The 15,033-nt window shown below is 33.8% G+C and overlaps 1 protein-coding gene across 14 annotated transcripts in view; it reads left to right on the top strand.

The window, feature by feature from the left end:
- Positions 1–15,033, top strand: part of col13a1 (collagen, type XIII, alpha 1) — a 273,440-nt gene that overhangs the window by 179,195 nt on the left and 79,212 nt on the right. For 13 of the 14 annotated variants that reach the window (XM_039755089.1, XM_039755081.1, XM_039755058.1 and 10 more), the window contains 4 exons: positions 255–290; positions 1,169–1,213; positions 5,521–5,565; positions 11,600–11,677. In XM_039755089.1, the coding sequence (XP_039611023.1) occupies positions 255–290; positions 1,169–1,213; positions 5,521–5,565; positions 11,600–11,677 (204 nt within the window). The remainder of the gene's footprint in view (positions 1–254; positions 291–1,168; positions 1,214–5,520; positions 5,566–11,599; positions 11,678–15,033) is intronic. The other variant, XM_039755049.1, reaches the window with a different exon arrangement.

Raw genomic sequence — 15,033 nt, 5'->3', positions numbered from 1 at the left:
GTGATGATGTGTGTCCACTTTCTTACAAGAAACTGGAATCCCATAAAGGTTTGCATCCCACCTTGCCTCAGATGCTATCCAGCTTAATTATATCTATATAGTGGCAAAGGCAGGTCCTGCAACCTTAAAACGGGTTACTACAGCCCCCATCCAAGATTAATATGTATAATTACAGTATATATTATATATAGCTATGAATCTACTGTATGTATACCTTATGCTGATTTATTAAAAATGTATTTTTCTGCTTTCAGGGAAAATCTGGAGAACCTGGACCTCCAGGAAAACCAGTAAGATAGCACTGTTGCTTTCTAATTCTTACTTTCATCACTTTTACCAGGATAACTAAATTTCTTTATTTTATATTGAAAGTATTAATCTCACCTTGTGACTAATAGAACTATGAAAACATTTATTTAACAGTTTACTGGTATCAATATTATTAATTATGTTGCTGTAATTGTGAAAACCTCACATTGATTTTTACAGTATTTATGACTTTAAATAAAACTATTTAAAAATATTTGAAAGTTGTAATGTACACAAATGTTTTTATCATTGTCCATAAAATTTTAATTTTATCAATTGGAACAATTAGTGGGAGAACACAGTTGCTATCAAAGATGTTCAGCACAGATTTATTTTGCTTAAACTGAATATATTTTTAGAAGATACTGTACTGTACCTGACACTGAAAAATGAAGATTTTGTTCATAGCTTAAACATGTTTTCACATTCACTTATGTTACTCTTTTGAAATAACTGAATAAATGAGAATAGAAGCCCCAATAAATATTTTCATGTTTGAATTAGTGTTTATGAAAGCTACATTACAAATACATCACAGCATACGGTTCTATTTTCAGTTCAGGAACACTAATGTATTTCCTTTTTATTTATTTCAAGAAAGTAACATATAATAAAACCACTTATACAAAAAAAAAAAATAAATATCAATCTTGAGAAAAAAAAATGAAAAAATAAAGAAAACAGAAAAAATAAAATCTAACACACCACGAATTCACCCTCTGTATTTCATCTTTGTTTAGTACCCAACTTCAGCAGTTGTGAAACATTTTAATATTTTGCTCATCTTTTCTGCCTGCCTAACATATTTTCAGCAGTATATGGTTAGACTTGCACTTCAGAACTTATTTTTTCGCCAAAGGGAGAAGAAGGCAGTAGAGGCCCTGCAGGTGAAAGAGGAGAAAAGGTATGTTTAATTTGATATTAAAACTTAATGTATATATAATTTGCATCAAAGGAAGTACAAATTTAGTATTTGTTCACATTACATTTTTTATTGTGAATGTAATTCTGGAAACTTAGCTTTTCTGTATTCTTGCATTCTTTTTCATATCTTATTTCTTATTTATTTTCTCATATGTTATTTATGACAATGTTTTCTCATTCACTTGCTCACTACTTAGTTCAAAATTATATGTACCTTGAATAAAGTGTAGATAGCAGATTAATTCTATGCAAACCTGTGTTAAGAATTCATGTAATCAAAATATATTTAACAATTTATATTTTTTCTGTCTCATGATCACTAATTTTTGTTGCATACTCTAATCACCGCAAAATGTTATAGTATAGTATTGTATTAAGATCCTAATAGAGATAACTTTTTAGCTAATTCATTTGTTCCTAATATGTAAAAAAAGACTGTTTTGCTGTGAAACATAATGACCCATTCTCTAGCAGAGCATAGGGCCGTAAGTGCTTGGGTAACCTGTGGACCTGACACTAAGAAAAATTTAATGAATACATATTTTTACATGCCATACAAACAATGTATTAAAAAGTGCTTTACAAAGTATATACAAAGTAATACAAATCAAATCTGCACATAATAACTCTGATATCTATAAATCAGATATACAGTATATCTACAGTATCTTATATATAAACGTGTACCCATGGAAGTGTGTGTGTGTGTCTGTGCGAGGCTACAGCTTGAAGCTTAAAAAGCCTGCAAGGCGGACCCAAGTTAATGAGTCGGAAGAAGAATGAAGTACAAGGCTACAGCACGAAGCTGAAAGAAAGCGACTCCATCGCCAAAGTAAAATCAGACAAACAAGAGAGAAAATCACTTAGCTGCTGATAGACAAGGGGGGCGAACAAATGCGCAAAACAAAACTGACGACTCTGCATTTCATTTTATTTCTGACAATTTCAATAGTTTATAGGACCCCGGGCTTTTTACAGCACAAGCTTACACAGCTAGTATATATATATATAAAATGCTAAGGTCTGTGCATCTATCCCATCTCATGAGCTATTGGGACTAGAACCTTATGACCTGATACATTTTGAAAATTCAAACAATTTTATTTAGCAACAACCTTGGCAAGGTGACCCGTGGTCATGGGTCTTGGCGGAAAGAAAAAGGAGCAACAACAACTACTTAGCATGAAGCAAATTATAGAGGCCAATTACATGACATAGAACACCATAATAGGAATAAGAAGAAGAGCATCATTATCTAGCATCATCAATTGAAGGATAAACAATGCAAGAATGACAAAGAAAAGATGGCGGAATAAATGCCAACAATTGACAAGATTGTCAAATATGTCTTTAGACTTCATAATCAAGTGTGAATTCTTATGTCTGTAAACAACTGGCATACTATTTACTGATCTTTATATTTAGCATTTTGTTGTGTCACATAACCCCGTCATTCATCGAACATTGATGCTTATTACATGTAAATAAAGGATAGTGAAATGACCTGTGGGTACGTGTTTATGGTAAAGGTGCTTAAAACCATAGTGATAGGAAGAAGAAGATAAGCAACAACACCTGCTGAGTGTCAAGCAAATGGAAGAACACGTGACAACAACAAAGAATGTGAAACAAGCAATAAGAATATAAGACATTGTAGCACATAGCCAAGCAAGACATAATTCTGAATATGGACCAACTGACCAGTAGGAAAGCACGATGGCTCATACATATACAGTACATGCAAGACAAAGTCCAGGATACAGAATGGAAGAAAGAGAACAAGAAAGAAATGCATGTCAACAAACGAAAAGAACGCTAATCCAAACTTCTGACCATATTCAAGCATTGCTTTTACATTCTTAGATCAATGTTTATTTAAAGTATACTGGTAGATGTAATGACCGTGAATCTGTATTTTTACTGGTTAAAACAAACGAACGTGTGGCCAAAATTGAAAAGTTCATCTTGCCCTATGTGAGCTACCAGAAGTAATAAAATACATTGTAACTTCTAGACTAACTGAAGGAATAACTATTTTGAAAATAGAAGAAGTATCAGCAGCTCCTTGTCTTTATCTAGGTTATTTGTATTTTAGTTTAGAACCAATGGTCCTCATATTTCACTTGTGCTTGCAAATATCTCTTCAACAAGTCAGCATAAAAATAAGCAAGCACATACATAAGGGTGAACTGATGATACAAATTAACAAATTATTATTGACCTAATGATAAACTTACCTGAAAATCTTTATCAGTGACCTCATATCTGTAAATCTAACTTAGGACAATGGGGATCTCATCCCCATCTGGCCTGTATTTTGGATCATGGGGGACCCAGACCCTATCTAGACTATATTTTGAACAGGACAGAAACCATCTTTAAATGAGAGATGGCTAGTACAGTAAATCAAATAATAAATGGGGCTTAGAGCATTTCTAGTATGGTCTTATTTTTGTCTACTTCTGCTGATGTAAGATGAAAGGTGAGAATGGTTTTCAAGTTTACCATAAAGCATAATATGAATTTTTTTATTCATGAGCCTCTTCCTTCAACCCAAAAATAGGTAAAGATTATTGGGATTGGAGGAAGGTAATGGTAGTAGGGTAATCTTGTAAATATGTGACAGAGATGCCAAGTTAGGAGTAGAATCCTCGGATTACATTGTAGACAGTCTCCTCCATGCAGGTCACAAAACAGTGGTAGGATACATCATACTGTTATGCTCTAACTACAATGACTAACATGGTGTATTTTTAACAACAATTCCCTTTAATAATGCATTAAATTACTAGTGCTATGTGTTAATTATCATGTAAGTGTGGTGTGGTAGGCAGGCACTGTACTGTAGTGGTGAAGACATGATGTACTGTATATCTTTAAACCCCGAGTTCAACCATGTCTTGGTCTCACTGTGTGATTCTGAGCCTGTCTGCACTTCAGTTGTAAAGCACAGAATTAAAGCACTTGCAATAAGCCCAGACCTTGCATGTCATTTTGTGTAAAGTGTCAGCTAAAGATAGTAATAGTATTAAAAGAATTTGCATTTACTGTGCATGACCAAGTCTTGAAATTTCTTAAAAACAGTTTTTTTATCTACTTCCAGGAAGAGAGTGAATGCAATGATTGCCTATTGTATTTTGTTATTCCACTGGTGTACAATATTTCATATTCAGTATTACACATTATTGATATGAAATGAAGCATGCACAATTTAATAATCATGAAACAAAAAAACTGGAATGTTTTACAAGTATGACACATTCTATAATAACATTTATAAATAACATTTTTCTAGTGCTGGTTCTGTTTTTGAAAAAAATAATGTTTCCCATTTTATGTTTTCTTTTTATAGTCCATTTTAACCCAGAAACTAGCTTAGTATGTCTTTAAAATAAACATCTTCCTTAATTTCACTATGAAATATGGATAAGAATACCAAAAAGTCAAAAGTATTTTTACATACGAGGCTTTAAAATATTTTATACAGTATTAGGATTGTTAATCATTTCAAGGTAAAACAATATTATTGGTGAATGGTAGTTAAGAATAATATTCACATGCATTTTAACTGTAGCTACTGTAGTACAAATAGCACCAATGTAGGAAGAATGCTTCACTTAAAGTTTCATTTTGTTCTAATCACCCCACACAATTATTTTTCTTTCTTTTAGCTTTATTCTGTAACATGTTCTTGTTGTAAAATATACATTTTCTCCTCAATATCCATAATTCGCACTAATTTCTATAGGCATATCTTCAGAAATGAATATATGGGTATAATCTCCATTTTAGTAATTTGCCTTCACCTCAAGACAGAAACAGAGGCAATGTTCAAAGACACAATTTATTCATCAGCTGCTGTAAGAAGTAAAAAATTATTTTTCAATAACTGCAATCATACTGTCGCTTTACATAGTTCATTTTCATTAACTTTGTCTTACTGACAGGTTGTTTGATTTTAGATTTGAACCTCACTAGCTCAATTTTATTGTCATTTGTTACAAAGTATAGTGAAATTTTTATCTGCATGTCAAGTCCAACATGTGACATATTGCTACAGTCAAGAATCAGGGTCAGCACTAGTACAGCATTTATTTAGAGCTTTGGTTGTTTAGTTCCCAACATTATCATCTGCTTATATATTAAGCTAGCATATTATGGGAAATACCAAGTATGCATCGTAAGATAAGTATTGTGTGTGTATGTGTGTGTGTTTTAATAATTTACAGCAAGAATATCTTTTCTGTGCATGTATTTTCTTTAAAACTTTTTCTTGCCCTCTTCCAGGGAGAGCGGGGAATGCCGGGATTGCCAGGGAAGCTAGGAGTTAAGGTATACACCAATAGAATTGAAGCCCTAATTACTAGCAGTGGTACCCCAACCAAATAAAAACCCTAATTACCACCTCAAACCCCTTAATAACTACTGACCACTTTAGAAAACCTATTCAGTCCTAAGCTATACAATTCTGAAGACAAGATTTCTTGTAAATGAAATAATGACAAGTAATTTATGTCTTCACGCAACTCTTCAAAAGATAAATGTTTTAAAGTTACAATAATAACACAAAGTGCTACCTTTATATTGCACGTCTTTTTCAGACTAACTCTGTTGGTTACATCTTCAAAGAAATCCAGAAGATTTGTTTGAAGAAGCCACTTTTCCTGATAATGTTATCTCTCAGGTCATGCATGTCTTTGGTTGCATCTTTTAATTCCATTTCATTGTTCTATCCCACAAATGTCCAAATCAAACACTTCTGATCTCTGATGTTTTGGTTCTTGAATCTTCATATAAGGAGTTCAGTGAAAACCAAAACCACTTTTTCAGAAGTTCAGACCTCAAACTATGTGGGGCTCATTTGGTCACATGTAGGTTTTGAAGAAAACAGGAAAGTGAGAAAAAAATAGACACCTACACTTCACCTCCAAGCTATTTTAATTGGATTGCAGACAACAGTTCAGGTCCCATTCTTATTCTAAGAGATAGAACTTCTGCTAGCATGTAGCTTATCCACTCAATGGCTCCAGCTGCCTTTGTCTTCCTTCCTGTCTTTGAAACTCATCCATTCTTTGTGCACAAGCTAATCCTAAGGCTCCCTGAACCAGATATAATCTGGTTGGCAATCAAATATGCTCACTTTCCTGTTAGGTTCCAGATGAAGTGCCCACTCATTATTACTTCTGTCTCAGAATCATAAACATCAATCAATCAATCAACATTTATTTATATAGCACATTTTCATACAAAAAATGTAGCTCAAAGTGCTTTACAAAATGAATAGAAAAATAGAAGACACAATAAAAAATAAACATAAGTCAACATTAATTAACATAGAATAAGTAAGGTCCGATGGCCAGGGTGGACAGAAAAAACAAAAAAAAAAACTCCAAACATGCCTTCCACCTTGATACATTATGGCTTTCCTGGATTGTCTGTATTTCACTTCTGAAATTTTCTGGTTGCATTTATGGCTGCTTATATATTTTACTTCTGTTTTGGTGAAATCGTTATGGTAGCATTTTATGTTCTGCTTTTTTGAATAGATGGTGACAACCATGTTGTATATGGTTGCTATGCCTGATAACAGTCATGTGACGCAAAGGTCACAGGATGAATCCCCCTCCTATAAAAAATGGCAGCACACATATGTTGTTATCCTAGTGTTCAAAGACTGACAAAAAGTTCTTGTTTTGGTAGAGCAGTTCGGGGAAAGAAACCTAAGCTAGTAAGAGACATTTTTGGGCAAAAATTTCTTTTTCTTTCCTGACTTTGAATTTGCTTCACATTTTAATTTTGGTGCCTCAATTTCTCTTTCTTCCTGGTTTATCAACTTGTCTATCTCTCATGATAATAATTTGGTCTTTCCCTTTGGAGCTTACCATTCTGTGATGCCGCTATTATTTCCAAATAAAACTTATTTTGTCTTGACAGTTATTAGTCATGCATTCTCTTGTCTATTTATTTTTTTTCCACCTGATCTCTCCATCTTGTTTATTTTCCCCATTGTCTGTTTAAATTTCTAATCTTTTGTTTTGAGAATAATTTTATTTTTCCGTTAACTTCAATTCTTCTTCTGCTGAACTCATGGTCAGTCTTTATAATAAGAATTAGTGAATATATTTTAAAAAATGTACCTTTGTCTAAAGTGTGATTGTGTTTCTCTTTACCCTTTTAACTTGAACAGCTTGGCCAAATTGCTAAAAGCGTCAATGGATGACAAACTAAATACAGTTTGTCTAACCCAACAATTTAGAGCTATTTATTATTGACTACTGCAGTCTGGCTAATTATACCATTTATAGCTTTCTCTCTTAAGAAAGGTTCAGATTTCCAATATTAAGACAAACGATAAATCAAAACACAATACAGTAAAGGTAGTTACTCACGATCTTCTTTGAGGACAACATTACAAAGTTTAAATTGTCAGGTGTCAGAAAAAGACAGTCCATAAACCCCAGTGTGGCCTTGAATTCTATATTGCAGGGGTGCCCAATGCGTCGATCGCGATCGACCGGTAGATCGCAAAGGTAGTGCAGGTTGATCGCGATCAACCGGTAGATCGCAAAGGTAGTGCAGGTTGATCGCGATCGACCGGTAGATTGCAAAGGTAGTGCAGGTTGATCGCGATCGACCGGTAGATTGCAAAGGTAGTGCAGGTTGATCGCGTTGCATCCAAAAAAATTTTTTTTAAACGTTAGTCTATCATATATCCTCCCTATAGCATTTGCCACTTGATTGACATACAGAGCGGCCAGTATGAGATCTCTTTTATTCTAACACACTGGTCATCCCGCACGCATGATCAAACACGCGAACTACTGCAAAACCCCGGCTGTGATCTAGTTAGCCTTCCAATTTATATCGACTAAGGAAGGGATTTAAAAAAAAATGTTTGGGGAGGGTATGGGCTGGATGTGAAATTGGAAGAGGATTTTTATTCTCACAATGTCACAATCGAAGGGCATTTGTTTGATCTGTCAATCTATCATTGGTGTTCCAAAGAAGGAAAATGTGGAAAGGCACTTTGCGATCTGTTCATAAAAACTACGAAACTGACTTCCTTCTGAAAAGCGATCTGAGAAAGAGAAAGGAGAGGGAACTAAAATCACAGTTAATTGGACAGCCGTCATTTTTCACTCAGCTGAATTCAAAAGCTCCTTGACTGCATTATTCGACTCTACTTATTTATGCGAGTCAGCCTTTTCCCACATGAAGATTATTAAATCCAAATACTGTAGTGACAATAAATGTATTGAATTGTTATTGTGTCATAAAGGTTATTCAGTTATGCAAGGTACCACAACATATATTTTATGTATATACTCAGTATATATACATATATATACTGTGTATATATAGCATTTTTAATGTAGGTAGATCATTTCGACCTGGTCATCTTAAAAGTAGCTTGCAAGCAGAAAAAGTGTGGACACCCCTGCTTTATTATAACAAAACAAACATTAATGGACTCTGCTTTAATATTTCAATTAAACAGTTATTTGAAAACAAATTGATGGAGGAGTCAAGGGCAATTATGTAGCTGAAAAACACAGCTTGTCATCAGTTCAGAAAAACATAAACCACTTATGAATTATACATGGCATTTAGATGCAAACTTAGTTGTTGAGTATCCATCATAGTACTGTGTGTCATTTAAATAGTAAACATATTTTCTTATTGCTTTAAATAAATATTTTGAAATTAAGTTTTTTAATACATTAGTAATATATAGGAAAGAAAACCAGTGTGATTCCAGTTTTACTTCATTTGATAGTAGAGTACATGCAGGCTTCAGAAATCTTTGTAGTCTGAAAAATATGATTGAGAGAAGTTCTAAAACTATAGTCGCGTTTGCCAATCAACTCATTCTTTTAGTATCACAAAGTCTGTCACCACAAACATGTTCAGTAAAACCTCATGAACAAATCTTGCTAAAAGTGTGATGTTTTGCTGGGAATAATTTATGAAAATATAAAAATACCATATTGGTTTGCATTAATGCCTATAGCATATTGCAAAAATAATTTAATAAAACCTTTACATTACTGTAAACAATATACAATTTAAAAAATCAATACTCTGAACAAGATTTTAACATGTATTTTATTTTCGCCTTTACAACTCACTCACAAATATCAAGATACGCATCTTTCATAAAATTTTAAACGTGAACTATTAAAGAATAAATTAGAAAGTCTTGGCAGATTTACACAAAAATAGCCCAGTCTGATAATTATCAGAGCTAGATATTTAAGTTTAATATCGTAGGGGACATGGCATGAGCCTGTCACAGCAACACTGGACAAACCTATGGATGGAGCTCCATCCAGATTCATTAAATGAAATGGGCCACAATGAGCGCAGTGTGCTGATTCTGGAAAAGCTCAGACCAGAGAGAAGTAAGTTTGTAGATTGACTTTCTCTACTTACATCTTTTTTGAGGGTTATCCACAGTCACTGTTTGATGGCCCACACAACACCAAATGATGTATGTCTTCAGTGACCACCTATCTTAAGAAAATTATGCACTTAGATTACAGTTGCATATGAGACCCTAAATAATTCATTGAATAAAGAGTCCATACATAGTAAAAAATAATTTTGATCACTTCACATTAAGGAACCCTGGGACACCTTTTTTGATAGAAATGGTTGCATGTTTTATTGTAATTAACTTCTTCAACATATAAAGATTCCTGTTTCATGCTTTGAATTCCATTTTTAACTCTCTGTAATTATTACATAGATGAAAAGTTACCTGCAGTGAAATTACTGGTATATGCATTATTTTCTTATAACCCAGTACACACTGAGCAGATATTCATCCATTCAGTTTCTAGTCCTCTTATGCTCTTAAGTGTCAATAGCATTCTTCATGATTGGTGGAAACGACAGGCCACAAGGACACTTGAGACTTAAAAAGGATTGGGAGAACAATATGGTCAAAAAGACTTGTTTAGGGCAATATGCAGTGGTGACAACACAAAAACACAAAACTAAATCTGAAGTTAAAAAAGCTAAACAGAAGGTCAAGAAACTGAGAATCAAAGACTGATTCAAAGTGTTAGATGTTATCCACAAACTGGAATGTCGCTTTACCTTTGACAGTGTCTTTTAAAATAGGCCCTTTTTTATTATTATTATTATTATTATTGTTGTTGTTGTTGTTATTGTTGATATTATTCACCTCATATCAAATGAAGGACTAAACATATTTATAAAACACAAGAAAATGATGAAAAAGTGTTTATGGTCAGTTTCATGCAGGTTTTATATCTGGGCTTAGGATTTAATAACACATTCTGCCCAGTGAAATATAGTTTTTCATAAAAAAACAAGAAAAAGTAATGCACTGTTTGTAATAAGTAACTATGCAAAATATTGAGTTAATTTTTGAAAGTAATGAGTAGTATTGCTAAGTTACTTTTAAAAGTAATGTTCCCCAACACTGCTTACAGGTAAGAATATAACCTTTTTCTGTTTGTTTTTTCTTCTAATTCCAGGGAAACACTGAAAGTTTCAGAAACTGATTAGAAGGCAGCTATTTTTAAAAATAAAGATTCATACTGTGAAATGTCAACCACACAGTTGTAGAATCCATTCTAAAACTGTCATGTTGAATAATAAGTAATGCTGAGCGAGTAAAGTTTAAATTACTAAAAAGGTTCTGTCGTATCTTCTTGTTTGCACTTCATTAGTTTTAAAACATGAAAAATTCAATCTAAAGTAATTTTATGCCACATGTGTGTTGTGTTGTGTGTCTGGCACTTCCCTACTAAAACATTTTTGAAATGGAATGTAAATATCAATCCATACTTTGTGTATGCTTAATGACTTTCTAATGTAGCTAATGCATTATCTTTCTAATTAAATGAATTCTGTTTTGTATAACAGGGTGTATTTTACCAGAAATATATGGAAGTGACATGCTCACTGTGCCAGTGTTCTTGACCAACCTTCAGCCTAGACTCACCTATATGGAACCCCATACCACCCGCTTTAGAATTTAGAAAATGAAATGAAAAATAGAAGAATTTCACTAATGCAGTCTTTTTCTAAACCTGTGTTTTCCATCACAGTTTTTAAGGGACTTGATCTTATCCTGGCTGAATTACAGGATGTGCTAGGTAGAAATTTGGAATGTAACAGCAGCTTGTCACATACCGTATAGCACAAAACCACCTGTACTTACACATTTAAATCCAACTATGGATTATTAGTTCAGATAGCAGGCACAGCTTTGTGATGTGAGAGGAAGCTGGAGCAAAGTTTGTTTTTTTTTTTTAGCTTTTTTTTTGTTTTTTATTAATCTGTTGTGAGTATTTTGTAGTATTTGACATTGTTACATTACTTGTATTTACAGGGCGACAAAGGAGAGCCTGGCATACCTGTCATTGGAATGAAAGGTGAACCAGGTGTGCAAGGACCTCCAGGGATTAAGGTGTGCACCCATTTTCAATGAGCAATCGCCACACTATTACATTACATGATGTAAACTTCTTATTTTCCAATACAGTTTTGAAATTGTAGAGAAACATTGTAGTAGTGTAGTCTTATTGTTGTAATACTTAGTTAATAGAGGTTTAAAGGTGGCAATTATATTGATAGGGCTCATCTTAAGTATGTTATAAAACATTTTTTACATAAGAAAAAGCTAGTGAAAATCTGAAGCGTATACTCACTATTGGCGTTGGCCCCAGCATCACTCATTTATAAGCTCATTTGTTCTCATTCGCATTTGTCCTCCACCATGAGAAATATTTTGCTGTGTTGTGTTAGTGTAAGTTTAAACTATTAACAAAAGTAGGTTTAGACAGAGAAGATTAAGATTTTGTTTCCAACCTAGATGAATTTACTATCATAATCCAGCCCAAATATTCTACTTTAAATTGACTGTTTGGGGCAAGCAATGAGCAAAAGATGAATATATATATGTAGAAGGGGACAAGACCATGGAAGAAGTGGCTGTATTATATATAAACTGTACATATACAATATCTCTGTTTAGAGAGCACTATTTAGCTTTACATTTTTCACTGTTTTATAGTTTGTAAGGGGTGTTGAAAAACCCATTCATCCAAATGTCCAATTATTGGTTTTACTTAATTTAGCTTTAGGGCCACTGAAGCTACAGTTAACTACACCACAAAGGGTGCATAGCATGATCGGTCATTTTAGGGCCCATTCCTTTATAATACCACATAAGCAATTTAGAGTCACCAGTGAATTCAATACCCAAGCCTTTGAGATGAAGAAGAAAAACAAATCATCTGCAGAAAATATCACACAGACAAAAAAAAAAAAACAGTGGTTGGGCTCTGGTCCCTAACTTCTACAACGTCAAAACACAAAAAAGGTGTGGAAAATAAAAATTAAAAAAAGCAGTGATTCTTAAATTAACTTTGACTTTTTATTTCATTGCAGACAGTATGGACCCATGATATGTCATGTTTTGTTTGGTCAATTTCATTTCACTTGTTAATACACATCTATTCCTGCTTTTTAGACCTGCAACATATTCCAAAAAAAAAAAAAAGTTGGACAGGGTTGAATTAGGGCCAGTAATGAGGTAAAGTAATTAAATAATGACGTGATTACAAACAGGTGATGTGAACAGGTGATTGTAATCACGATTTTTACAAAAGCAGGTATCCATGAAAAGCTGAGTCTTTTAAGGAGCAACGATGAGCAGAGGATCTCCAGTTTGTCAACAAATATGTGAGAAAATTATTGAAATGGTTAAAAATAATGATCTTCAAAGAAAGATTAGAAGGGATTTGTATGTTTCTCCCTCTCCAGTGCATAATATCATTAAATGATTCAAAGAATCTGAAAGAATTTCGGTGCATAAAGGGCAAGGGCCCAAACCTAAGCTGAACACCCGTGATCTCCGATCCCTCAGACGGTTCTGCATCAACAATGGCTGACATAACCACGTGGGCAAGGGGTTACTTTGTCAGACCTTCGTCAAGTACGGCAATACTGAGTTACATTCACAAATGCCAGTTAAAACTTTACTTGCCAAAAAAAGAAGCCTTACATTAAGCATGTTCAGCAGTGTCATCGACTTCCCCAGGCTCGGAGACATCTGGGATGCGCCATCATACAGTGGAAACATGGATTGTGGTCAGACGAATCAGTGTTCCAGATCTTTTTTGGAAGAAATGGACGCCATGTGCTCCGGACCAAAGACATAAAGGGACCATCCAGACTGTTATCAGCAACAAGTCCAAAAGCCGGGGTCTGTCATGGTATGAGGTTGTGTCAGTGCCCGTAGCAAAAGTAATTTATACTTCTGTGATGGCAGCATTAATGCAGAAAAGTACATTGAAATTTTAGAGTAGCATATGCTGCCTTCAAGATGACATCCTTTCCAGAGACATCCATGCATTTTTCAACAAGACAATGCAAAACCACATTCACCACACATTACAAAGGCATGGCTGGGGAAGAACAGGGTATGGGTACTGGACTGGCCTGCCTACCTGCATGAAATGTCCCCAATAGAGAATACATGGAAAATGTTGAAAAGGAAAAATGCGGCAATAGTGGCCCCATACTGTTGCAAACCTTAAGATGTGTTTGCAGGAAGAATGGGACAAAATAACACCTGAAATGCTGATATCCTCCGTGTCATAATGTCTTTTAAGTGCTGTGAGAAGAGCGGCGACATTACAAAGTGGTGAATGCTTTACTGTCCAAATATTTTTTAGAATGTATTGCAGGAATGAATGTGTATTAACAAATTAAATGAAGGTGACCCGACAAAACATCACATGTCATGGGTTCATGCTTTCTGCAATGAAATAAAAGTCAAAGTAAATTTAAGAATCACTGAATTTTTGTTTTTATTTTCCAAATCATCTCAACTTTTTCTGATTTGGGGATGTATAAATGTGAGGATATATTTTTTTTAAATTATTTTTGTATTAGAATTTAAATATAGTTATCACACAGTGTAAATGGTTTATAATAAAAAAAACGCCTTATACACCTGAGTAATGCAGACTGATGAAGGATCATATTGTATGTGCACCACCTGCGGTCTCAAGGAAGGGATGGTAGATTGGTGTTATAAATGTTTACTTTTCACGTTATAATTCATTTTTTACATTATGCTGATTGTAAGTTGATTTGTCATTTAATACTCTGTGCTTTTTTTTTGTTTGTTCAGAAATCTATTGTTGACTTGTGCTACTGTTACAAGCTTGTAAACTCTGACTGAATATCTTTGGTCTGTTGCAGCCACTAAAATAAATTCTGTTAAATCAGGGGTCTTTGTATATTAATGGAGGTTTAATAAGTTGAAAATGATGGTTTCTAGTTATTCATAAAGAGAAATATGCTAGTCATGTGACTATCAGAGGCTACCAAAGCTAAGCTGTTATATTCCTACCCATTCTCGTGGGCTGAGTTGTTTAAAAAGTTAAAAATCAATAACGAGAAAAATATAGTTTCAATACTTTTAGCTATTTTAAAATACATCAGTGAGGTATACACTCACTTTATATAATTACATTTTATAGTAATCTTGTAATTCAGTGTGTACAATGTATATGTTTTCATTTTCTATACAGAGCCAAGGGAGATCAAGGCTCCAAGGTTAACACTCTACATTTTACATTTTATGCTATGTTTTCAGCTTGTAACTTATCACATCAAATGAATAAGCAAGGAGAAGTTAGACTGTAGATGAAAATAGAAACAAGTACTAATAACATTCAGTGAAAAGTATTCTGTTTAAACTTGCAATACAAGATAATGTTTACTACTATTCGACATTTTCTTCAGTTTAAT

Source organism: Polypterus senegalus, chromosome 1 (genome assembly GCF_016835505.1).
Source record: "Polypterus senegalus isolate Bchr_013 chromosome 1, ASM1683550v1, whole genome shotgun sequence".
Classification (NCBI taxonomy): domain Eukaryota; kingdom Metazoa; phylum Chordata; class Cladistia; order Polypteriformes; family Polypteridae; genus Polypterus; species Polypterus senegalus.
This window is presented reverse-complemented; position numbering and strand designations above follow the sequence as displayed.